At 35.7% G+C, this 27,826-nt stretch overlaps 1 protein-coding gene across 4 annotated transcripts; it reads right to left on the reverse strand.

The window, feature by feature from the left end:
• On the reverse strand, positions 1-27,826 carry BPNT2 (3'(2'), 5'-bisphosphate nucleotidase 2). 4 transcript variants are annotated; one of them, XM_079133906.1, is made up of 6 exons: positions 27,173-27,826; positions 18,435-18,597; positions 17,033-17,128; positions 7,286-7,447; positions 6,559-6,695; positions 5,683-5,823 (listed from the first exon to the last, which is right to left on the reverse strand). In XM_079133906.1, the coding sequence occupies exons 1-5, from the start codon at positions 27,557-27,559 to the stop codon at positions 6,583-6,585; spliced, it is 921 nt and encodes a 306-aa protein (XP_078990032.1). In that variant the 5' UTR covers positions 27,560-27,826; the 3' UTR covers positions 5,683-5,823; positions 6,559-6,582. The 4 variants fall into 4 exon arrangements, with proteins under 4 accessions (XP_078990031.1, XP_078990033.1, XP_078990032.1 ...); XM_079133908.1 differs by having other exon boundaries at positions 6,559-6,643; positions 7,270-7,447; XM_079133905.1 differs by lacking the exon at positions 6,559-6,695 and having other exon boundaries at positions 1-5,823; positions 27,173-27,824.

Raw genomic sequence — 27,826 nt, forward strand, 5'->3', positions numbered from 1 at the left:
TTCTTTCAGACATGACCAGTTTATTCAGAGAATTCAAATTTCATTTGGCAAAGTATATCCAAGGACAGGATAATTATATCATTGGAAGCAATCACATTTTCTACAGTTAACTGACCATGGGATAGTATCTGGAGGAAATGCAAAACTTTTAAAAATAATTTTAGTGTGTGTGTGTGTAGTGATCATAATATTTGTAAAGGAAACAAAACAACCAACCAGCTTATATAACTGAGGCATGAAACATGCTAATGCTAGTAGTAACCCTTTATTAATTTGGTTCAAAACACACTAAGCACCTTATTTGTGCAAGACACTGGGCTGTCTGGGAGTTGAGGTAAAAACAAAAATCACAATGCAATCCCTAAGTTTGCTATAAGTTCCTTTAGGCAAGGTACAAAAAAATTGCTATAAAGCCATGGTGGGAGGGGTTTTATTTCCTGTAAAGGTTGAAGCAGGAACACACTTAAATTTGGCGGCATGAGGCAGATCAGAGCACGCTAAGAAAACTGTTGGCCCAGCACACCTCCACAATGGGAAAGGGTCAAGTTCCACCATGGCTTTAAACGTGTGAAAGAGGAAGGAGTATACAACGGCAAAGTGTTTTCATTTTTTCTCATCATTGTTGACTCATTTTAAGAAACAGAGTAATAGCAAGTGAAGATGGCAAAAAAAGTTTGAAAAAGCAGGGACACAGACAGGAAACAGTCATAGTTTCAGTGTAAATTCAACCCTGTATACATACATGTAATTGCTCAAGTTAACACTGTCAAAAGAAAGAAACAAGTCGTGACAGCTTTGTTCATCCTGATGAACAGGAGAGGGGGTGGTTCTTCCATGAGTCTTAAAAGAATGATGGGCTTCAGCTACTGCCAGGAGAGGACAGTAAGGATATAAAAAAATTAAGTCCATCATAAATGTTCCCTCCTTAATACTACATAAATGATGACAAAGGCAAGATAATTTGGGAACAGAAAATCTTTTTGTAGGTTAATTGATCTCATTATGACTTGGTATGCTTTCTTTCCTATTCCTGAATAAAAATTCACTATGTATATTACACCTCAATAAGAATTTTAGTGGAACATATTAATCAAACAGTTTCTGCTTTTGCAATTTACACAAATTATGTTAGTTATAATACTTTAGGAAACCCTCACAAACACAATATATAACATTGTTTTAGTATACTCATGATTCTTAACTTCTAAACAAGTTTGGTCTGTATTAACTGAAAGGAAAACAAATTTCCCACAAAACTAATACACCACTCAACTTTAAAAATAAAGAAATGCCTTGCCAATGGTAAATTTGAAAGCATATACCTGCCAGGCTTTGATGAGATAAAAACAGACAATTTACATAACCAGCATCTCATAAAACCAAAATCTACTTCTTAAGTATAGAATTTGATTCTTCTTGCCCTTCTCAGTAATGGCTGATTGGAATTAGAAACCTATCCCCCTTAGGAAGTGTTTATTATAAAACATACAGTACCATTTAACATTAATGAATGATTGACAGGCTACTATGAATAAATACCTATTTTTTAACCAAAATGACTCTTGAGGACTAAAACAGACATATTAGCATATGGAAATGGTTTATTTAAAAGTAAAATCTGTAAAAATGTGATCTACCCTGGTCTTATATTATTAAATTAAAAATCAAAAGATGAAATATCATTTCAGACCTATATACATCAAGATGCCAGTTCTTATAAAATGTATTTAGTTTTAAATGCTAGATTATGTAAAAATAATTTATATCAATTTTATTTAATTTCAATGAATTTCCCCCAACTCTAATATTAAAAACATTAAAAGAACTTAAATTTTAATGGCAAAAAGTTCCTATTTTCCCCATCTACTAAAAAAGATTTTTTTTTCTCTTATTAACATACAATGCCCTATTATTAAGGCACAACTTTTTTAGAACAAAAATGAAATCACAGATTAGGTTTATTTTACACAACAGTTATATATCAGACACACTTCTGTAGGTATATAATTAAATACAACTTAAATTCAACGAAGATCTAAAATGAAAAATCACATTTCTATCAAGGAGCAACCAACACATAATCACAATAGGCAGTTGCATCTAGAAGAATCCAAAACAGTTCCTGTCAGATTGTCTCAAGGAGTTCATTTTCAAGATGTTACCCAAGAGAGGAAAAGCTGATTATTTTCTTTTCTGTAATGTACTCCACCTTTCTTTACTTATGCTTGGGCTATCAGATATAGCTGTAACCTTCACAGTCTGAGTGAACTTCAATTTTGAAATTAGCATATGAGACTTGAACAGAGTTGCTGACTGTAGCATTCAGGGCAGATGCTTGCTCTGCATCTCCCTCAGCTGCTCTTCCCCTCATCTTTCATCTCCCTTCCTACCTATTCTCAGCTATTATTTCTGTTCCACCTCCTCTGACACAATTTGCAAAATTCTCAAAGGGAGCACCCAGCAAACAGAAATAATTTGCACAATTGTTACTTAAAACACATACATAAACCAAAATGTTGCTGTTATTTCATTATATATCCTAAACAATTCACTTGCATATTACTGATTTAAAATCAGAAACAAACACTGTAATTGGGGGAACAATCATATACTAAAGACAGATACGACCATCTTGTAGACCCTTGTAAAATCAACTGAAATGGGGAATACAAGCATGGTAACGAACAGAAAAAGCAGGTTTCCTTAAGACTTATCTATCCCATTCTCTCATACATTTTGTTGACATTAAGAGATGGGTGGGAAGAAATGCTTTGTAAAGGCTTCAGTATTGAACTAGATTTGACAGCATGAAATCTGTAGCTTCATGTGTGATTTTCCTTTATACCTTCTGTGCAGTTTGAAAAGTAATGGTCACCTAGGCCTCTACCAGGATTATCTCCCTCACTGGGAACTTTTACCAGAGCCTCAGTTTTACCAAGGATTTCAGCAGCCAATCTGGATAAAAAAGGGCACATAAAAGAATTTGGGAATGAGCACTGGAGTAAGTATACTGGCTAAGGAAGAAGAGCAGACATGAGAACATTAATGGGCAAGGGAGATAGGTAATAAAGTAAAGATAAAGAGGGCCAGTTAAAGATTACAAACATCACTACTTCTATTGATGTGATCGATGTGTAAAACTCAGCCTTAAGGGAAAATTATCCTCAAAATAAGGGCAAAGATGAAGGAAAGAGACCAGGAGTTGGAGAGGTAGGAGTCACTAAAAGGAAACTACTTATTTTGCTATGTTTTAGAAATGATTTCTGTTATTCTAGGAGAAATTGTATGCTTCACTCATGAAGGTAATTTACTAATATGTTCGGGCATAATAATGCCTCATATAAATAAATATAAATACTGTTGCTTGTAATGTATATTGGCTCTTAGAAATAAAATTTAAAAAATGAATTTTCTATAAAAGTACTTAAAAATCTTTAGTAACGACTACACCCAACAAATTATAAAAATAATGTATTTAATTCTCAGCCAATACCTTAATTTTACACACAACACACATCCTTCACATCCTAGCTATGTAGATTAATGGAATTAAAAATAAAACTAAAGCAAACATGTTCGCTAATGTGAACTAGTTTTACTTCCTTTATGAAGTTTCCACACATTAAAAAACAAAAAGCAAAAAACTCCCAATTAAATTCCAGTTCCTACTTGCCAGTCATTTCCCTGACATAATTAAAGAAATGCTTATACAACAGGATTCTGGGAACATCATATGTCTTTGCCATCTCTCTTGAGAAAAAAGGATTTCCTTATCTTACATGAAGTAAAAAGATGAAGTTTCTGATATTATTTTGAAAATTCTGAAGTCCTGTTTAAATTCAAGTGTTTCAACCACCATAACTTTGAAAAAAATTTTCACTGAACAAAAGTCTACCTAATGGATTTGTAACCAGTAGCTATAGATACTGAGTGGAAACAACACACTAGATTCAGTTCACCAAAAAGGAATTAAAGGGCTCTAGACAGTGTACAATGCAAACCTAAAGTATGCACATTCTACCAGGTTAGAATGTATATTGTTTGGTTAAATTTACCTCCAAGATAGGAAAATAAATAGAGAACTTCTTTAGGATTATATTGTTATTTAAAAAAAAAAAAAAAGCAGCAGCAGCAGCAAGCACAAGAAATCCCTCTCCCTACAGAACATAAAGGCATTGAAGTCACATGAATGAAATAATAATAATAATAGTGACTCTTTAGATGAAGTTTCTAGATATCACACTGAGAGAACCCACACATCTCAACTGAAAGATTGCTCATAAAGCAAGGTGATAGTTATGGCAACACAATGAATATGTCACAACTTTTTTTCCAACCATATTCTGCCACCTAAATAGATGAAAATTTTCATCAAAAGGTAACTTTAACTTTTATTACTGCAATCTGAAGGGAAACGAGAGTATCTTAAAAGTTACTAGTGTGAGAGTTTGGTTAGGTTAGGCAATAATTTATTAGTAGAAAAAGCAACTGTACTCATTCTTGATAGTGAATCCCTTTATATAAACCTGGGCAAAATTTTTAAAACTCACTAAAACAAAGTTCCTGAAAATAATGAAAACTAGTTTAATCTATGTAATACCAAATAACTCTCCATTATAATATAATCATTTATATTCCTATAGTGTCTTATAGCACATTTTATCCTTAATGAGATAATGTACCAAAATCATAATGCTAATCCTGAAACCCAAAACCAAACCTTGCAAGTTAAAAGATTAAATACCAGTCTGGAGAGAAAGGATGGAACCATGCATCTTCCACAGGGAAAATGAAAATCAACAGCAAGATGGCAGAAATGTTGAACCCATGGGTTCACACACACACACACACACACACACACACACAACTTTTCCTTATAAAAAAAAGAAACCACACACTGAAAATTACGATTAGAATGCAAACCATCATACATCTATATTTTCTACTAGCTGGTGAACCTGTTATTAAAATTTCAAAGAAAAAAAATCAATTTAAGCCTTTTCTATTTTAATCGTAGAAATATTCAGTAACAGATGAACAGAGCATTTGTTGCATATTAATGAATGTGTGGCTTTTTGTGCTTTCCATCCGAATTAGGAGTAAAAGACCCCAGTTATTGTATTTTCAGTAAGATATAATTGTAAAGTTATATTAAACATCTACACAAAATCAATCCTTCCTTCAACTCAATTCTATATGAAAGTATTAACAAATAGGGAAGATTCATGATGTTGTGAAAATGGTTGACTCATAACAATGAGACTCAGCTATAGATTTTAATTCACAAATATATATATGCGCCTTGTGTATGACAACTGTACGAAAATAGTCTCAAAAATAAAGACAATACTTGAGACACGAAGCAACCCACTTTCCCTGATTCTGCATCCTATTACAGGGAAAAGAAGTTTTTGATGCTTCATAAATACTTAAAAAAGTTTGAGATGGCCTTAACCATGCATAGTATCCACCAATCCTTTGAAGCTTCCAGCATTTCAGGCATAACCATTTCAGCTCTGAAAGAGTAGCTGCACTCTGTAATCAGTGTTGCTTATTGATGTCCTGTCTTTTCAAGATCTGGGAGTTTTCTGACCAGAGCCTGGTGGTTCATTTTGATACTAGCAAGGAGTCCACCTTCAATTCCATCTGACCCAGTGTAACTGATTTCTTCACCACTCAGAGTGGTCATATGCCCTCCAAGGGCTTTTAAGATGGCATTGCCAGCACATATATCCCACTTTTTGATGTATGTCACATGGATATATAGATCAGCTTTTTCTTGAGTCTTATCAGGCACATCCAAGAGTGCTAAAACTTTGTAACCTAAAAGATAAACACAGAATTTATTGTTAAAAGATTTTAAGAACGTAGTATATGTTTTTGATTAAGTGCACTGTTAAAAAGAATAGAACAGTTGTACAGGAGCTTACTATACTGTGTTTTCAACTGCTCCTTAAGTCTAAAATGATTCCAAATAAAAAATATTCTTCCAAGTAACAGTACAAACATAAAACTCAACAAAGAAACAAAATACTACAAAGTAACTTATTAGGCTAGTCTCCTGTATAACCAAATACATGCCTATTCTTTTAAACTTAAATCTTTATGCTTGTTTTCTACGGAATGACACATTCAATATTACATTTTCTGTGGAATGACATATTATACTATAGCTAAACCACATTTCAGTTAAACATCAAAGTAGACCTGATTTCAGGGAACAAAAAGTAACATTACCACCCTAAATCCTTTGTGTAAGGAGGCCAGATTTAAAGAATAAAAAAAAAAAAAAAAAAAAAAAAAAAAAAAAAAAAAAATGCAGAAGAAACTAGGTCTAGAATCTAGTTTATCTCATTCCTACTAGGTATATTTTAGACACTACCTTTCCTAATTAGCCTAAAAGACAGTCTGTAAGTAAATATTAAGGAAGTCAGATTCATGGAATTGGCAAATTAAAACCATTAGGTTTAAAAGTTAAAAAGAATAATTTCTCTGTTTATTAATTTGCTGAAGAGGTATTCCAAAACAAATATTTTCTAACTATAATTTGTTATTTACCTGAATTACAATCCTTCTGACATGTTAAATAGTATTCATAATGGAAGTCATCAAATAGTCCCTTGAGCCAAATCCAAATTGTGGTCTGGTTTTTGTACACATCTCAAAATAATTTTTAAAAATATTTTTAAAGGTGGCTTTAAAAAAATCAAAGAATAGTATGAAACAGATATACACATGTAGTTCATAAGTTTTGAAATGTAACTATCTGACCCTTTTAAGGAAAAGTAGGCTAACCTCTGCTCTATAGTCACATAGTAAAACAGTATGGAATATACCATAAGCTGAATGGCACTAGACTCTATTGCTCATCTCACACATGCAAGTTGAAGAGTTCAGAGCTGTTAAAAGTGACTCAGGAATTGACCTTCCTAACAATATTTAGGATGAAGCATCTGAAGACTTTGATCTTTCCTCCTCTTCTCGATATTTTTACTGTTAAATCAACAGAACAATTATTTTGAAGTCAGATCATACAAAAAGCAACCAATGAGGGTACATCACTGGTGGGAAGATGCTTATGTACTATTTGAGGAAGAGAAATTACTATGGGATTATTTCTTCCAGACAAGGCCAATGTCACTAAAGTCTACCCTAGAGATTACCAAGTAGGAAACTAAGCCCACCCTGAAAGTACACTCTTCTTGCTCACTTTCTTTCCCAGTATGGGACACAGACTTGCCCAATCTAGGAGTACTCTTGGGGAATCACAGGATGGGAAACATACCAGCACCACCAGCTGGGATGATTGTAGTCTGGTTTCCAAATGTTTGAAGAGCAACCTGTTTGACCATCCCTGAATGTGAGCGAGATACAATGATCCTAGGGGTCTTCTCACTGTAAGAAGAGCGGGCTTTCACATTTGAACCACCATCTACCATTGCCCAAGCTGAAAAGCAAATATAATACCCATTAATAGCACTGAAACTTTAAAACCAAAAGTTATACTCTTTGGAACTCAAAGTACCAGGTAACTGGAAAACTTCCAATTCTAATTAAATTATTTTTATTTCCCTTGGTCCCAAACAGAATGCCTTCTTTTTCTAATCACAAAAGTAATAGGTTTATTTATTTTTTACAATAAAATAGGCATGTACTAAGACAAAGTAAAAAAAAAAAAAAAAAAGGCCATGTAATCCTGCTCAGTCAGATAATGGATATTAAATATTTGGCTTAAGAACCCACATGATCCTGTGGGGTGTTGGCTGATCCTCCACTGAGACTGAATTGAAACTAAACATCCCTCTGCATTCATTTGACCTGCTTCCTTTCCCTCCTTTCATAAATTTGATCACCAAACACTTCCAATTAAATATTCTGCATGTTAATCTCCATTTCAAAGTCTGAATCTTGGGAAGACCAATCTGCAAAGAAATACAGCTTTCTTGGATAATTCAAATTTTAAAATTCATATTTCTCCTATAACATCTCTATTTCTAATATATTCATCGTTTCATTTATTTGCATATTCGTCCATTCTCCTAAGTAGCTGTATAAACAAAAATGGTTACAGAGGTAACTGAGTCAAGTTTACATGTCTATTTTATCCGGGTGTATAAAAAGAAGAAAGCTTTGGTGGCGCATGCCTGCAATCCCAGCGGCTCAGAGGCTGAGGTAGGAGGAATACAAATTCAAAGTCAGTATCAGTAACCTAGCGAGGTGCTAAGTAACTTGGCTAGATCCTGTCTCAAAAAATAAAAAGGGCTGGGGATGTGGTTCAGTGGTTGAGTGCCCCTAGAGTTCAATTCCTGGTACAAAAAACAAACAAACAAACAAACAAACAAACAAAAAAACAAGATTTCAAGAGAACACAATTTTAAAAGGGAGATGGGTCCTCAGAGATTCCTTGAGAAGTTTTTATTGGTTTGGAAATTTTTTCACTATCAAACTATGCAAGATAACGAACTTACTGATAATTATCCCAATTATATTGTTGTTTTAGCATTCACTCCCTCTAGGACAAAGTATAGTCCATCATGGCTAGCAGTGTAAACACCTACATTATCAGCTTATTCCTGGCTACTGAAAAAAAAATAAAAAACATAACTAGCAGAGTCTAGGTTTCTGAGTTCCCCCAAAATGATAGCAGTCTCCTGGAGTCTTCTCACACCTCCTTCAAAAAAACCATACACAGCTACAAGGACAGTAAATATACCCACAATCTACAAGTACAAAGTAAGGCAACAAAGGAGAACTACAAACTTACATGTATGAGAAAGCAAGGAGATAAACACCAATGATCAACATAATAAGCCCTGGAATGTGGGGATGTGTGGGAGCTTCACGGAGGTGTCAAGAGGTTGGAGAACTCTCAATGGTGGTAAAATTCAGGTTAATAGGGGTCAGAGGTTCTTCCCGGAAATAAAAGTTCTCACTTAAAATGGGAAGTACTAAAAGTAGGCCTGAAACTTGACAACAAAGCACTAAGAAAAGGCTTGGAGAAAACACAGGACTAGCCTGTAGTCCTGAGAAAAACCCTGGGAGGCGGGGTAAATTATGACTTAAAATATCTTTTGGGGTTTGGAAGGCAGCAGCTAAAGCTAAGGAGGGAAGGGGTTGAAGATAGGTCTTCCTGAAACAAGATCAAACAAAGAAACAAAAAAAATCTGACAGCAATAAAGAATGTCTATGAAGTCTTCTCTAGGTTATCAGAAAAGAAAGCTCCTACACTAAAAACCATCCAAACTCCCATTCTGTTGCTTTTCTCCCAACACAGTGCCTGGCCCAAAAATAAATGAGAAACTGCAATGTCGACTGAAAAATATAGAAAATGCAGATTAAAAGATTTGAGGTGTCTTGAAAACTTCCCAACAGTAAAGGAAAGTTATACAATTTTCTAACATGATTAAATAAAAAAGAACAAGTAACAACATATGAAAGAAACAACATGAAACGAAAAAGCAATGACTTAGAAAAGATGGGCAAACAATAGGAAGATATGAAATGGAAGTCACAGAAGACAGGAAAGAAACAATAATAAAGGACAAAAATCACTGAAGACAACACTTAATTACAGGATAAAGGACAAAAGATTTGTTCAAATCTATAACAATCAATTAGAAAAGCAAAAAGAAAGGGAAACAAGTACACAGAGAAGAGGAATCAAAGAAGACAGTGAAAGAAGAATCAACATACATATTATGTAAGAAGTCCCTAAAAAAGAAAAAATAATGGGATAGAACTAATCTTTAAAATTATGATTCAAGAAAACGTTCCTTAAATAAATTTTTAAAAAGGCTAAATTTGTATTCTGACAGACATACTAAGTACCTCGGAATCCAACCAGAATGTCAATTCTGAGACTTATCATTGTTATATATGTAGATTTTAGTGATTGGGTTCATTTGCACTTATTCCATTCAAAAATATTAAGCCAGGTACAAAGAGAAGAAAATTAGGTTGTTATCAGACTTTTTTACCAACAAGCTTCAACATACAAGTAGGTACACACACCTGTTCAACAATTTCTACAAGTTAAAAGGGTGTATGGTGAATTGAATGATGTCCTACAAAAATTTATGCCCATAAGTGACCTTCAGAATGTGAAATATGGTCTTTGCAGAAATAATTAGTTAAGGTTAACACTGGATTAAGGTGGGCCCTAAAATCCAATGAATGATGTTCTTACTAAGAACAAGGGAGACAGCCTTGAAAAGACAGAAGCAGAGACTGCAATTATACATCTACAAACCAAGGTATGCCAAGGATGTGTGGAGCCACCAGAAGGTGGAAAAGTAAAGCAAGGACTTTTTCCCCCTACCCTACAAAAAGAGTATGCTCCTGCTGACTCCTTTGTTATTAGACTTCTGGCCTCCTGAACTATGACAGATTAGGTTTCCATCATTTTAGACCACCTAGTTTGTAGTAATCTGTTATGACAGCCCAAAGACACTACATACAAGGCAAACCAAAGACTGTATAAAGAGTCAAGCAACCATTCAGGTATCAAGGCTATTGAGAAAGTTCTTAACACATATTTAGTAATATTACATCCACGAGCTAGCTCTTTTGAAGTAATCTATGAGAGGACAAGTTTCATCCAATCAAGGTGTGACTGAGAAATTCTAAGCAGATGCACTCTTGGCTGTCATTGAATAAATGTTAGCTGTGGCTCTGAGGACACCAAAGACAGTAATAAGGTGAAAAAGTAAAGGTACATAAATGCTATCTCACAGTTGATTGCTGAGAGTTTTCCAGAGTTTAAAAGTAAACATCAGAAAAAAAGATGAGATAGTGGGGATTGGTGACACAAGTCTAAGTAAGAGAAAGGAAAGGAAAAGGAAGGGAAACAAAGGGGAAAGGGGAGGGGAGAGGAACGGAGGGGAGGGGAGGAGTAAGAAAACACTTGATTGAAACAGGATGGTGGTCAAGAAGCTAAAATAAGCCAGTTTAATTTTTGCTTATAGTTGAAAATTTAGAGATATCTATAGAAAAAGACTATATAATAGTATATAAAGAAAAATGATATGTAAAAAGGTATTATAACAAAGTGAGCAAAGAAACCACATTTAACTTAAAAATAGTAACTATAGCTGTTTGAATCATAGACATATGAAAATTCATGAGGTGATAAGGATATTTTTAAAAAACAAAGTGTTCTCTTCCCTGAAAAACATTTGTCCCCATGGAGATGGTTTGTACTCAAATTCTTACTTTAAAACTATAAATGAAAATTTTATTCTGCCTTTCTAGAATAAAATAATTTCAGGAAAAATAACTCCAGTCAACGGACAAAGTTCTCAATAATATGTATAGAAAAAAACAACAGAAATAGAAAATCTCATTTGGCAATATCCTTAATAGATCTCCCAAATTATTATATAAAGACTTTAACTGAAAAGAGATGTCAAATGATATCAAAATAATTTTATAATTAAGAGCTCTGTTATGACCATTTAACCATCTGAACATCATTAATATTGAGACAAAGGTATACTAAATGTCATATACTATGATACAATAGAAGTACATGAAGAACAAACACAATGTTCTTGACAAAAATGTATAACCAATCTGTCAGGCTTCAGGTCTAATGTGCATTTTATATGAAAGAGAGGATATAATAATGAAGTCCAGTGCACCATTAGGAAACAAGGAGACAAAGCTCAAAGGATATTCTATAGGAGAAATGACCTGGTCTTCTCAACGAGTCAAGTGTCTCTGCAGTAACAGGATGGGTTGTTCTAGATTAAGGGGACTAAATAACCTAATGAGTAAAAGTAATGCTTGTCACTTGACTAGATCATGGTTTGGGGTAACCAGCTATAAAATCCACTTTAGGAACAACTAGTAAAATGTGAATACTGGAGATCATGAAGGAATAATTGTTAAATTTATTGTATCAGTACTGTTCTTGTGTAGAAAAATGTTCTTAATTTTTAGAGATGCAAACTGAAACATATAGGGGTAAAATGTTATAATTTTTGTAATTTTCTTTAAAGAACATAAGCCCCCCCCCAAAAAAACCCCAAAACAGTAAATATGTATGTTATCAACTGCTGAGTCTAGATGAAGCAATATGAGGATTGATTTTAATTTTATGTTTGAAATTATTCATAATAAAAGAAAAAAAAAAAAAAAAAAAAAGAATTGTGGAAGGGAGAAAAATCCTCTGAATTATTTTTGTAAATATTCAAAAAGTTTTACTAAGAAGTGAACTTACAATGAGATATCTCTAGAGGTCAGTATTGTATAACTGAATAAAAATAGTACATCTCAGAAGGTACTATCAGAATAATTTTATATAAGAATTAATCAGTATTTTAAAAAATGTACTTCATGTTACATAAACCCACTGGAATTCATTTGTGATACTTACATGGACACATTTCAGTAAGCATATTAGGTAAATGTAAATGATTGATAAGGAGGCAATAGTGATAAGGTAAAATTGCAGCTACAGAATATTAATTTTACTGGTTTAGATATGCTAGAAAGACCCGGTAGGAAATAAAAGTGCTTCATACTTTTCTACACAAACTTCTTGAGAACTTATTTTTAATAACTACAGTTTTCACTATGTTAATACACTTATGCCTTCATTAAAATACTATTTAAGTATTTCTTGCCTCTAAAAATTCTGAACTCAAGGAATTACTTAAGTCTGATGAGGATTGTGATCAGCTCTACTCCTATCATAAAGCATAGCTGAATTTATATAAATATACAGTACTGTACAACTGTTAGTCTGCCAAAAATCTGGGTCTGAAAATAATGTTCCAAAAGGAGGGCACAAGGCAAACAAACTTTCCATCCAGGAATGGAAGGTCAACGACCACACTTACGGGTGTTCTAGTCTTTCAGAGTGTTTGCTACCTGGCAAGCACTTTCATGTGGTAGCACACTGGGTAAGTCAGTCCCATTACAGAATAATGGGACATTACATAGCTAACTTATAAAGACACTTTTGGAAACAAATTTTAACTACATTAGATTTTTGGCTTCTTTATTTTAAGCTGGGTTAGCCTGTAAGAGGGGATACATATTATTACAGAATAAAGGTTTTTGAAAATGGGTACTTTATTAACCCTAATATGAAAATCCCCAGACTAAAAATACTAAATAATTGCAAGATCCTAATAAGGAGTAATATTTCTTACAGAAATACTATGAATTATTCCCTTAATATAGATATGGAAACCAAGGCCCAAGAATGTGACTCCATTTGCTTATCAATGTCCTTTTCATTTCCTTTATTTAGTTTCAAATTCTTGCAGGTACAGGGTGGCACACACCTGTAATCCCAGCAGCTCCAGAGGCTGAGGCAGGAGGATGGTAAGTTCAAAGCTAGCCTAAGCAACAGCAAGGCACTAAGCAACTCAATGAGACCCTGTGTCTAAATAAAATATAAAATAGGACTGGGGGTTTGACTCAGTGGTTGAGTGTCCCCGAGTTCAATCCTCACCCACCACCGCCCCCACCCCAAAAAACTGGTTTGAATTATCTTTGGAGTAGCAGGCTCCATTTATAGTTAAGGGTGCAATGTGACATTCAGTCAATGTTATGAAGCACAGATTTAATGAACAGGACTTCAAATACATAGTATATCTGGGATATTTTGATCCTCCTTTGCCCTTTTTTCTTGCCTAGAAAGATTGTCATGGTAAATGGAGGACCCATCTTTCTGAGCATGCAAATAAAAAAACCACCTTCTTAAAAAAAAAAAGTGAAGAGTCAGGTTCTTGACATCAATGAACCACCCTCCCCCCCTCTTTTCGGCCTTCCTTGTGGTAAGAAAAAGAAATGGCCTTACTTGTTGAACCATTGTTACTGGATTTACTCCTATATAGCTAAATGTAATCTTAATTCAACTAACAGACAGTCCCAAAGAAAGAGGAGGTTTCAAGGATTCAAGCTCTATATTTAATCTTTATATGCCCATTTCTTTTTTTTAATTCAAAAAGTTACTGTAATTCCCATTTTATATTTCTTCCAGTTAAAATGAGGCTGTAAGAGTGCATGTCACTGTACTTTATAAACTGAAAATACTAAATGATTTTTTTTGAGTGTGGTACTGAGAATTCAGTCCTTGTGCATGCTAGGAAAGCACTCTACCACTGAGCTACATCCCTAGACCTGAAAATATTAATTGCAAGATACTAATAAAGAATGATTAGGTATTATAGGAATATTTTGAACTATATGGTTTTCATGATAGGAGATACTAAAGCCCATTTTCTCATCGGTAAAATAAAATTATTCCTTATAACACTTATCAAAAAGTTTAAGTGAAATATTAAATATACTACAAATTATTTTAAAAAACTACAAAAATTTTAAGAATTATTGAGTTGTTATTATGAAAGCAGTGTAACAGAATTATCTGTAGGACATTGCCACTAATTTAATCTTGAAGAATATACTGAATTTTGGAGTCTCATTTTCTCATTGGTAAGTGTGAGTACTATTTTAAGTAATTGTGTCCCTCTCTTTTACACTAGACTAAGTGAACAGTAATACTATGTTGTACTTTAAAATCCACTTTCCCAATGTTCCTTGAGGGATGGAATCCCTGGATTTTAGTGTGGATGGCCACTAGGATTCTTAGCCTTTTTTGCAAATGGGTTCTAGCTATCTTTTGATCAACAGGAAGTGAGCATGCAAAGTACAGATCAAACCCTTAGTAAGAAATAACCTCCAATTTCACCCTCTCTCCTGCTGGCATAAGGATAAAGTAGTGAGGCTCCTCAATCATTCTGAGGAGAGGAACACGTGTCAGGGGAGCAAGGCAGCAGGAGGGATAGGCCTGTGTGCCTGGTACAGGAGCTGCCATGGCAGCCCTGGATTGTTATGTACTAGCTGTCAGAGAACAGAAATAAACTATTTGTTCAATCTCCTATATTTTCATGTACGTGATAATAGTCTAAATTAACAGCTTAACTTATAGCTTAACTAACTCAGTAAAGATGTGAAAGTAATCCATAAAACATAAAGCAATTATATAACTAATCTTAAACTGTCAATTTAAAGTACTATCTGAATTATGAAATCTTTTTCATAATAAAGGTCAGATAGCATAAAGTAGATATGATTTTGAAATGCAAGTATGTTTAACCTGTCTCAGAGCAGTTAGAATTTGTGATCCATAATTATCTGACAAAGTGAATAAGTAACTTTAATGATAAACTTGTCTATTTTCTCCCTATTTTGACAGTCCTTTTGTACAGTGGTGACACAGTAAGACATAGTGGGGATGGCTGGAATAAATGACTGCAGTATGGATCACTCAGTGAATTAGTTTCCTAGGGTTTCCTTAACAGACTACCACTATCATCTCATAGTTCTGAAGTCAAGATGCTAGCAGTGTTGGTTTTTTCTGGAGGCTCAGAAGGAGAACCCATTCCATGACTCTCTCTTAGCTTTTGCTGGCTGCTGACAAGACTTGGCTTATCCAATGCTTCCCTGAAATCTCTGCCTCCACCTTCACACTGTCTTGTCCCACATGTCTCTGTCCTTTTTGTTTCTTATGAAGAAATGACACTCTCATTGGCTTAAGATCCTACTCTAAGGATGATCTCATCTTGATACTTAACTTTCTAGTTTGTTATAGTGGAACTGTGTCCTCCAAGGAGATAAGAGGAAAGCCAAACCCCAGCACCTAAGAATCTGACATTTAGAAAGAGGGTCACTACTGACACAAATTAGTTAAGATGAGGTCATGAAGTACAGAGTAGGCCCTTAATCCAATATAAGAAAAGGTAAAGAATAGACACAAAGGGAGAATGCCACGTGACAATGGAGGCAGAGTTTGGAATGATATGTTTATACATCAAGGAACACCATGCACTGCTGGCAAGCTACCAGAAGCGAAAAGAAAAACATAGAAAGACTGCACCTTATAGGCATCAGGAAGAGCACAGCTCTACCAACACTTTGATTTTGCCTCCAACAGTGAGAGATGACATTACTATTGTTTAACACATAGAGTTGGTGGTTTTTAATTATAGCAACCCTAGGAAACCAGCACAGGGGTGGACATAAATTTGGGAAGGACATTATAAAGTCTGCTCTACCTTATTATTAAGACTGTTTTCAGTACTAGTAAAGTAGATATCATTGCCTTGAAGAACTTGTCATCTTAGAGAAGGGTGGAACCAAAGAATATTCTTTCCCCTATTTGTTGGGAGTTACCAATTAAAGGTATGACAAATCCCTTCAGGCTGTTAGGAAGGCTGCTTATGCCAAGTGTTTCTCTTCCGACTTGTATCCACAATCCATACCATTACTGTTACCTAGAAGATCAGAGCTAGCCTCTCTGGATAAATACAATGGAATGTCTCCAGTGACACCAAAATATATATCCACTATATATCCACTGGCAATGGTAAGGCTGTAGACAAGTCATGCCTGAGTTGAATGTCAAACTCCCTAGCATGGCCTACCATGTTCCCTCACTTCTGACACAATCATCACTGATCTAACCTGCCACCTGTATGAAGCTAAAAGCATAACTGAATCAAGAAATGGGGGAAACAAAGGTCTAAAGGAGTTACAAAAGATATCCAGAGCTCTCCAAGGACTGGCCTAATTCCTGATACCTTCAGAGTGACACTCCTTCACTTTGGATACTGAGGTGGCACTGCCCTTAAACTACATGACAAGATTTGGGTAGGGCAACTATACAATAGACCTCAGAATTCACAATGTAAAAGTCCTGATTCACGACTAGCAATAGCAAGAGAGAAATAGGACACCTCAACTGCTGGGAAGTCTTTACATCCAATGGGATCCCTCCCCACACTAAGAATTTCTCATTTCCAGTCAACAGTGTCCATTCCCTAAGGATAGTTTTTTTTTTAGCATTATCAGTGTCAACCATAAAGTCCCCGTGGTATCTAAAAATAAAGGGGTGTGTTAGGATAGGGGACAGATTTCAATAATTACTGAGGTGCAGATTAGATTCTAATGGTATAGTAGTAAGTATCATACATAGTTTGATAACATTAACTATTGAAAGCTCTTGTATATTTCATACCTGTATATTCAGAAAATGGCTTATGTATGACTCCTAGCACAGGTTTACCATTTACAGCCACACACACCATAGTGGTGACGTACTTTCGAAGATCCTCTGTGAGGAAAAAAAACACACACAATTGCCTAAATACGGTGCATAAATTCAGGACACAAGATTATACTTTATTTAATTACAACTTTATACAAATGAAATGTCTTTTAAGACAATAAACCCCTCAAGCAAATAGAGGTCAGGGATGAAGACCAACACAGGGAGCAGTTAAGAGTTCTGGTTCTAAAAGCAAATTACCTGGGTTAATCTCTCAACTCACCACTTTATTAGCTGCATGTCTTGGAGAAATTACTTAAATTCAGTTTTCTCATTTGTATAATAGAGATGCTAATTAATTACCCATCTTCAATATAGTTTTTCAAAAGTTAAATTAAAAAATATATTTAAATAAATTAAAACTTAAATTAAAAAACTTAATTTTAGTATTAAATTTAAAAATCAAGTTAGGCACTTAACACAGTCCCTGTGCAAGAGATGAGCTCACTGTCAACATTATTATATGATCAGGTCAGTTTATAAAAAACTGTAAACAAACTCATCAATATTCCACATTTGTGTTACATAATCATGCAAAGTACTGTTTTATAATTTCAGTTATTTTATTTATATCTACCTATTTTTCCATCTATCATCTTCTTTCTGTTCTTCAGTTATCTATTAAGTGCCTGTTGTGGTTCAAGTTTAGTTCACAGGCACTAGAACACAAAAGCAAAAAAGTAAAAAGCCCTACATTCAGGGAGTTTACCATCTAGCAGGACAATCAACTTTGACATACCAAGAAAAGAGAGGAAAAGCAGAAATTAGTGTATCTGGGTAGGAAGGCCTGAGAAAGGATCCACAGCAATGAAACCTGAGCTAAGAATAGGTAAGAAAAAGGAAAATTGGGTGGGAAGGAGGGTCATGTAAATCAGTTTTGCTTTTTACTGCTTTCTGAGTACCTAGAATTAACTATATTTAATTCTAGGGTCATAACTAAATTCCAAATATCCCAAGTAATTAATATATTCTGACTAAATAAATATTCTCAGTAATAGGTGTTCAGTACAAACTATTTTGCTGCTACTGTTTAAAATGCTTGGAATCAGTAAGTCACTAATTCTGAGTGAGATGGCACTTAGTGGAGTAGGGTTATAATATGGCATTTGGGAAGGAAAAAAAAAAAGGTCAAAAATTCAGTCCAAATGTGTCATACAATGCCAGATAACGTAGTTTTCTACATCTTAAAATCTAATTGTTAAAGTTATTAGATTTGCAAACCATCTACCACTATATTGTACATTGCCTGTTTTCATTCCAATTCTCTAATATAAAATGACAATCTAAAGTTTAAGATCAATTTTAAAATTACCTGTGTATTCCTGTGTGGCATCAAGAGGGTCAATCCAGACAGTAACACTTTCTGCTGGTACCTCTTTTGGGGTAGTTATTTCCTTCAGGATATCCTCAGGAATCTTATGATCCCATAAAATAACCTCCTTATCAGTTGCATCCACATGTTCCTCAGTATTTATCTACATCAAAAATAGTTGACAATTAAGATAATGAGGAAAACATTACTATTTAAAGTAACACAAAAATCTAATATTAAAATTCAGCTTGTTGGTTAATCAAAATAGAAAATTCAAAAGTACACAAAGAAACTGAACATAAATAGCTATTTAAAGATTGATGATTTATGAAATACAGTAGTTTAAAATATGAAAATAGATAATATTCTGGAACAATGAACACAAGCAACTATAGTTAGAAGCAAATAGAGAAAAGTGAAAATGTACTTCATAAAACAATATACCTTAAAAATAGAGAATTATGAATGCTAAAAAAATAAAATATCCTAAAAAAGTGATAATCTAAAACATAACTTTAACCTATAAGAAAAGGAAACCTGGAAATTATGAAATAGATAATAAGCTAGTATATTATGAAACATAAATAAGGCTAAAATAAGCAATCAAAAGGAACATAAGAATTATCAGTTTTCTTTAAGCTATACACCAACGATGTATCATAGGGTAAGGAGGTAAAAGTCAGAACTTTAACTTTTTATATAATTGGGAACAAAATTAAAACAAAAAAATGTGACTTATATAGCTATATAAGGGTGTGGAATGAGGCTGTGTGTGTATATATATGTATACATATGTGTATATATAAACATATATCTTTAGAACTATTTTTCATAAATCATTGTACATATGCAATACTATATATAAGTATTCTATTAAGAGAATACACTATGGATTTCATAAAGCTGAGATTTCTCAATGTTGGCACTACTGACAGCTTGGACTGGATAATTCTTTATTGTGGGGCCATTCTCTGAATTTTTAGATATTTAACAGCATCCCTGGCTATATGCCAGTAGAATCCACTAGATATTAGCAACACCACCCCTAAGTTTTGAAAATGAAAAATGTTTCCAGACATTGCCAGATTATGTCCATGCCCTGTACTATATATAGAAGAACTGTTTTAAATCGTAAGCTTATTAATACATACTTAAAATATAGTCTCATTTACAAACTTAATGATTTAAAATGCTTTAGAACTGCATTTACTTTTGGAAATTAGGATATACTAATGAAGCAAATCTAATAATTGCGTTTTAAGAATTAAGTTAGTAAAAACTGTTAGCCTTATTTGAATTACTGGCTCAATCAGAAGACTACTTCTATCAGATCATCATATATACACACAAGAAAAATGTCCCCCAAATGTGGATTTCAATTAGGAACTACCACCCCAAGCAGGACAGAAAGTTGGGTCCTGTGCTTTTCAACAAGGTCCTTTTACAGAGTAGGTTATCATGTTTACATTGCATGTGTCAACCCAGACCTCTTCTTACAATGGCAGAGTGCTTACGGCACAGAAAATACATGAATAAAAAGTCACCAATGGGATAAAAGCCCCCACAATTCTAAGTAATTTCTGGAAGACCTTGAAAATTTCCAAACTGTCATAGAAGATAATAAAAACAGTAATATTCCAGGAACATCAAGACACTTAAATTATAAAGTACTTAAATCATAAAGTATTCTTAGTACAGACTAGAACTGTTAATATCCAATTCATTCATTTACTTCTATATTTATTAATGCAGCAAAGTTTATTGATTGCCAACTATATGCCAGATAGAGTTCCAGTACTTATAGATAAAACAGCAATCAATAATGAGACAAGAATCTCTGCCCTTATAAAACTCAGATTCTAATGGAAATATATAAGACACATAAGCTAAACATGTAGTATAAAATGTAGTAAGCCAGGTGATGGTAAGGAGGAGAAAATAAAGCAGAGAAAGGAAGTATGTTGTCAAGAGAGCAGAGCGGGTCTGGGATTACTCATAAAAGTCAAAAATTGGCCAGGCGTAGTAGTGCAAGACTGTAATCCCAGCAGCTTGGGAAGCTGAGGCCGCAGTTCAAAGTCAGTCTCAGCAACTTAATGTGGCTGACTCTAAGGGAAAAAAAAAAAAAGCGGGGAACTGGGGATGTTGGTAAGTACCCCTGGGTTCAATCCTTGGTACCAAAAACAGGTCAAACATTGAAAGCTACCTTGTATTGATCAATTGATAAGTGGATAAACATATTGTGATACATTCAGAAAATAAAAATGTATTCAGCCATTAAAGGGATGAATGGGAACGAAATACTGACTAATTCTAGAGCATAGATGAACTCCCCTCCTTTGTGAAAGAAGGCCAAAGATCATATACTGTATGATTCCATTAATATAAAATGTCCAAAATAGGCAAATTTACAGACACAGAGATAAATTAGCTGTAGCCTGGGTAATAAGAATTAATAGTGAACAGGCACAGAGATACTATTAGGGTGGTAAAAAATGTTCTAAAACTGATATTTAATAAGGATAGTCACACAACTTGGCAAATCTACTAAAACTTACTGAATTGTACACTTCTAACGGGCAAATTATATGATATGTAAGTTATGTTGCAATAAAGTTGTATTAAAAACAAACAAACAAAAACATAAGGTAGCTAGAAAAGTCCTCACGTAGTGCATTCCAGCTTAAGGAATAACAAATACAAAGACCCTAAGATTGGAATATGCCTGTTCCCAGGGCAGAAAGGAGGTAAGCATGATTAGGGCAGCGTCAGTCAAGGAGAAAGGCACCAGACATGAGGTCAGAAAGTAATAGAAGCCAGATGGTACAGGACATTGCAGACCACAATAGAGCCAGCTGCCTTCCACCATAACCTCTACTAACAATGTTCAGAGGGTCCCAAATAGTAGTAAGCTAAAGAGGGTAGGAGACAGGAAGAAACAAAACCATAATGTGCAACCGATGACTGAGCACTGAGAAAATACAAAAGAACTTGAAGATAAATTACAGGATTAATAACAGAATACAGCAAAGTTGCTAGGTGTAAAACATATACCATGAACTGCCTTTTGCTACATTACCAATAAATATTTAATCAAAAAAAGTCATTTAAATGAATAACAGAAATAAAGTAGCTACATAAAGAGAAATCCCACTTTAAAGGATAGAAAGTCTTTAAAAAAAAACAGTAAAGATGTCAATCTCCCATCAGGAAACTCCAGATTTAATGCAACTCCAAACAAAATCCCTAAAGGTTTTTAACTTCTTCAAAACTGGACAAACCATTTCTGATATTTACATAGTAGAGCAAAAGCCAGGAAAAGTCAGAACATTTGGAAGAAAGGGAAAAATAAGAGCATACCATACTTTTCCTACCAGACATCAAGACTTATTTTATGATAGAATAATTAAGACAGTGTAGCACAGGTAAAGCATTTTGCTTCAGACCCCATGTTCTTAATAATAACACTAGGTTAGGTTAGGTGAATGAATGCAGCAATAACATCATGAAAAAAGGAATAAACATATAATAAACAAAAAAAAAAAACTCCTAGAAAAGTTAAAGTAGGTCATGGGTCTTGACCACTGTAGTTTACAAAAATGGCAATACCAAGTCCAACTAGCATCTACTGAGCTTTATGAATAAGATTTCTACCTAGAATTTAAGTCAGCTTCTCTATATAATGAGTTAACATATTAACGAACTTTATTTGAAGTGATTTCATTGAGAATTAAGTTAGTGAGACACAAACATAGTAAGAAAACAAGTATGTGAGCACAATTACCCAATCTGCTTTTGCACAACTGCTTCTTATAACCTGCACTACCAACTACATGCCTACCAATTTAATAAATCCACTACCCAGCATTATAAATGGCTTTATAAACAGTTGCTAAGGTCAAAACCTGGAAGTCTTCCTTAATCCACTTTCACATTCCACATCTGATCAATCAGTAGTAAGTCCTGAAAATATTACCTCCCAATTCTAAGAACTGTGTCATAATGTCTAGCAAGAAAATGTTAGTTTAAGACATTAAGATCTTTTACTTGGGATTCCTATTATACTCTTCAATTATTCTTGCTTCCTATACTGTACTCATGCGTCATTCATTCATTCAACTATTTAATGAGTAACATACTTTAAAGTGTTCTGGGCATTAAAATACAATGAAAAAAACAAAATCACTACCTTTACAGGGCTTCCCTTCTTAACTAAGCAACTCATTATCTTCCTAAATCAGATCATGCCACTTCTAGCTAAAAATCTTCAATGGTTCTCATGATGCAGAGATAAAATCCAGATTCCTTACCACCATCTGCAACGTTAGGTCCTACATGATCTAACTGCAGCAACCACTACACAGTATCTCTCTTTCACCCTATTTAGTACACTCCAGACTTACTACTCTTCTTATGGTCCCTTGACCTCAGGGGTCTTTGTACTTGTACTCTTCTGTTCAGACACATGTTCCCCAGATCTCTGCACGATGGCTTACTTCATATTATCCAGGTCTCAGTTCAAATGACACCAGCTCAAAGTGACCTTCCTTCCTTAATCTCTCCCCTTGGACACATCAAAGGTGGGGGGGGGTAGGGAAGAATACAGTTACTTTGTATTGGATAGGGGGGAGTAAAGGGAGTGGAAGGGATATGGGGGTAGGAATGATAGTAGAGTGAAACAGACATTATAACTTCATGTACATGTATGACTGCATGACTGATGTAATCCTACAATATGTATAATCAGAAAAATGAGAGATTACACTCTGTTTATGTATAATCTATCAAGATGTATAAATGCATTCTACTGTCATGTACAAATTAGAATAAAAATTTTTAAAAAGCCACCTCTAATATATCTCTAAGGCAGATCTAAAATGGCACTCATAATCTTCATCAATAAAACATCAATTGTGAAAACTACAGGAGTCATTTTAAATACACTCCTAAAAATTCTTTCATATCCTTTCATATCTACCTTCTCTACAACCACAAACCCAATTCAAAACATCATCTCTTACCTGAAAAAGACTGAAACCAATCTCCCTGTCCTTATTTCACCCTCCAAACTATTTTCCAAGTATCCAATCTGAGTACTTCCATTCATTCAAAACATTGTGGTTAAGAGTATACTTTGTTTACCTACCCCATACTGCTTATGCCCAGAATCTGACAGACCTGAGATGATTCTCAGACTATTTATTAATCTCAGCAAGTCCAAGATTATTTTCTAGTTGTGCAATCTTTTGCAAATTATTTAGCCTCTCCAAACCCCAAGTTCTTTAGGTGCAGAAGAAAGCAATATTACTTAACTTCCTATGTTGTCCTGCAGATAAATTAATAATGACATAAAACGTTCAATTCAGGGCTTGTTACTTCCTTAAGGCTAAATAAATTTTAGCTAGTAAAACAAGCCGAGCATAACTTTCTCATTGCCTTAACTCTGGGCTTCATCTCTTGCATACTCTATACCAACAGTCTTCTAACTAGTTCATTCACCTCCAAATGCCCAAGGACCACAGGCTAGTATACTGCAAGTCATATGAATGTGAGGCCTTCTTTTGAGCCTGGAGTATGATCTAGTCCAGGCCTACTTTTCCAATCTCCTCAGTAATTCTCCCAATATGCATCAAACTCATCAGATTAACTGAATTTGTGGCACTACAACCTCTTGGGCTCACTAATTTGAACTAATTTTCTCTGCCTATAGGACCTATCTCTGCATCAATTACTAGCTATTTTTATAATAGAGAAAAGGAAACTGTGGCTCCAAGAAGTTAAATGACTAGCTAAAATCACCTGTGCTGGTGGCTTAGATAAGATATCAAAGCAAATGTTCTCTGAGGGCTTCTGAGATTTTCCAGGGAGTACTTCTGTTGAAAGACACTCCTTTAACTCTCATCCTATAGGTCAACTTGAGAAAAACTGAAGATAAAAGGAAACTTAGCAATCTTAGGTCAAACTTGAGTTTTGCTGACACAGCACATGTCTGTGGAGTATGATCTGTCAACTTGGGCATCAACTAATACATTGGACAAGATAATTCTTTGTTATGGAGGACCATCTTGAGCAGCACTGGACATTTACCCTCTACTCATCTAATGCCAGTAGCACTTCACCCCTGGTTGTGAAAAACAAAATATCTCCAGACATTGCCAAATGTCCCTTGGGGGATAAGTATTCGCAGCTAAGCACTCTAGAATGACTCCTGATACTTTTTTTTTTTTTTTTATGGAGGAGGGGTCATTACATGGGAAAGTTCAGGCCTCGACCCAAGGGCACTTAACCACTGAGCCACATCGCCAGCCCTTTTAATTCTTTTCTTTTTAAAACAGGGTCTTGCTAAGTTGCTTAGGTTGGCTTTGAACTTGTGATCCTTCTGCCTCAACATCCCAAGGTGCTGGGACTATAGGCAGGCACCACTGGGCCTCCCTAATCCACTAGGATTTAAAAAAGGAGTATCTGAGGCTTCTTCATGGTCATTTTCCATCAGGAAGTAAACTGAAAGGAATATGATCTAAGTTTCTTACCAAAAAATTTGAGGTGAGACTTCAATACCAACCAGTCATTTAAGACTGCTTTGGGGAAAAACAAGAGTGGAAAAATCAATCCAGGGCTGTTTATTTCTTAAATAGCTAGAACATATGGCCTCTAGTCAAATAAAATAGGGGTAAAAGGAGATGGCTCCACATGACACAATCCCTACTTTGACACTATATAAATGAATACAACCTTTATTCCACCAATCAACACACAACATGAATACTAAAGATGTACAGGCAAACATTCAAATAGTCACAAGTAGACAAAAGATTACTTTTTAAGGCAAAAACTTTAACATATGCAAATCCAAAAGCTTAGCTTTTGTGTTCATTCCACTCACTGCCCTCAGCAGCTACTCTTTTTTTTGTTAATAAACCATAATGAGTATACCCAAACATACACATATAGATGTATGTTTTCAATATTTAAGATACTTTTGACTTATCTTTTTTAAAAAAATTCAACTGTTTGCTTATAGTTCACTATTACTGCCTTAAAGCTTCTATATAGTTGTCCTTTTTTTCCCCCCAGGAAGTCACACTAAGTTTTAAGTAGCCTCTTAAATGTCTAGCTATAATGAAGAGTTAAGACAGTTCATATAAGCTGGGAAATAGAGTGTCATAAGCCTCAGTTTTCCCATCTGTAAAGTGGGCACAAATAAAATTTCTCAAAGTTGCTGTGAAAACCAAATAAAGTTCTGTGTGGTCAGTGTCTGGGCACCTGGAATACACTCAGGAAAGAGTTTATTGTTAGTACTGTTATATTTATCATACATCAACTTCTCTGAAGCTCTTAGGGAAGCACAGGTGTTTTGGAGAAGACAGATTATTTCACAAGCACATCTTACATCTATATCTAAACAAAGTATAAGTATTATATGTGATGATAAAGCACAGTAGAGCAAAAGAAAACATGGAAAAATCCATTATTTTGTTTTAGTTGACATTTGACAAGAAAATTCTACTAATGTCTATTATATCTGGTATCCAGTAATTCATAACATGAAATCCAGTGTTTCACAGGGAACAAAAATGAAAGTAAAAGAAAGGAAAGGAGGTGGGAGAAAGAGGGATAAAGATAACCAAAGCAATAATATGACAGACTGGAAGGAGGCGTTACATAAAATACGTAATTCTACTATTCCAAGAACAATAGCAAAAGATTAGACATCTTCCAAAGAAGCCTGGGTTTAATTATCACTGGTTTATCTAAATAATAAAATTTCACTGGAAACAATTTTTCTTTCTAGTATTTAAAGGCTTCCGTTAGACAAGGCATACATTTATAAGGCATTGCTACGCTACATTGAGCTCTTCCGAAACTACAATAAATTCAAAAAGTTTTACAGTATATTCAATTCAACAGCTCCACCGAAATGATGAATTCCAGAAGTATTAATAACAAATCCAAAATGTGTGGAATTCCTTAAGAAATGTCAACTTCGCCAGAAACCTACCAGAAGATAAGGTAAACGCTATTCAATTCTTAATTATCTGGCATAATTAGAGATCTTTAATCAAATGTCAGGTAGGATACAGAGCTAAAATGAAGATTCCTGGAAACATATTTCCAAGTACTTCCTTGAAGGGCCCCGAAAATACAAGCTATTAAGAGAGCCCGAAAAAAAACCACCTGAAGTAATTTAGGGGCATGCCCTGCCCCTCAATGCCCTGTGGAACTAACAGCTCTGTAACAGACTTCTACAGTTCTTCAACTTTGGTTGGCTATTGGCCGGTAGGCCAGAAAACGTGTACTCTACAGTCATGACCCTTCCACTAATGAAATCGGGTTACAACAGAGACCTGAGGGGTTCTAGTTCAATTATTTCATGTTATAGAAGAGACTGAAGAAGCGGTGTTACTTCCTTTTCAGCCTTCTGGTATACAAAGCCTTCCCAGAACCCAGGTCTCCTGATCCCTGCTACACTTCACCACACAACCCAGGGAAGGACCAGAGGGCATGGGTTCTGAGTTAGACTGCCTGGAACCTTACACAGCTCTTCCAAGAACTGTTTGCATGACCTCGTGCACCTTAACTTCTGCCTTTCAATTTTCGCAAATGCAAAATGGAAGCCAGAGCCTCCACGACCTGGGACTGTTTTGAGTCCAGACGCTGCAGACACGTTACCAAGATCTCCCTGGCCAGAGTGGCCCCGCGGCCCATGGGTTCCCACCGCGCCCAACGCTCCAGGTACGGACCTGCACGCTGGGGAAGGCAGTCTTGAGCAGGTAGAACATCTTGCGGTTGGACAGCACATCGCCGCTGGTCATCTTGTCCTCGGCTCCCTCGCGCGTCTTCCCCTTGGACTTCTCATGGAGGACGTTGCTCTCGCGGACGCGCCGCACTTCGTCGCCGCCGCGGACTGCCGCCAGCACCGACACCGCCAGCATCTCGCGCAAGTCCACAGTGCCCACGTCGGCCACGGCCGCGGGCCCCGCCGCGCCGCCGCCCAGCTCGCCACCCAGGCCAAAGAGACTGAAGCGGCCGGCCAGGAAGCCGGAATAGAGGTGATAGAGCACCCCGAGCCCCAGCAGGCAGAACACTGCCACCCCCAGCGGGGACAGGCGGATGCCCATAGGAGCCATGGCGCGGGAGGCCGGGCGCTCGGGGCGGCGGCCCTCACAGGCCTCGCCGCTCCCGCCTCCGCCGCGCTCCGGGCCAGGCGCCGCGGGGGCTACACCGGCGCCCGCTGCCCGGCGCCCGCGCGCCCCATCGCTCCCTCCCGCGAAAGGCCAAGCCGCGCCGCGAAGACCACGGTTGCCGGCCCACGCGCCCCACTTTCCCGGAACCTCTACCGGCTCGCAGGTCGGACTTCCACGTTCGCTAGCCGCCGATAGGTGAAAGGGGAGCGT

The sequence above is a fragment of the Sciurus vulgaris genome (assembly GCF_902686455.1).
Source record: "Sciurus vulgaris genome assembly, chromosome: 1".
In the NCBI taxonomy this organism is placed as follows: Eukaryota; Metazoa; Chordata; class Mammalia; order Rodentia; family Sciuridae; genus Sciurus; species Sciurus vulgaris.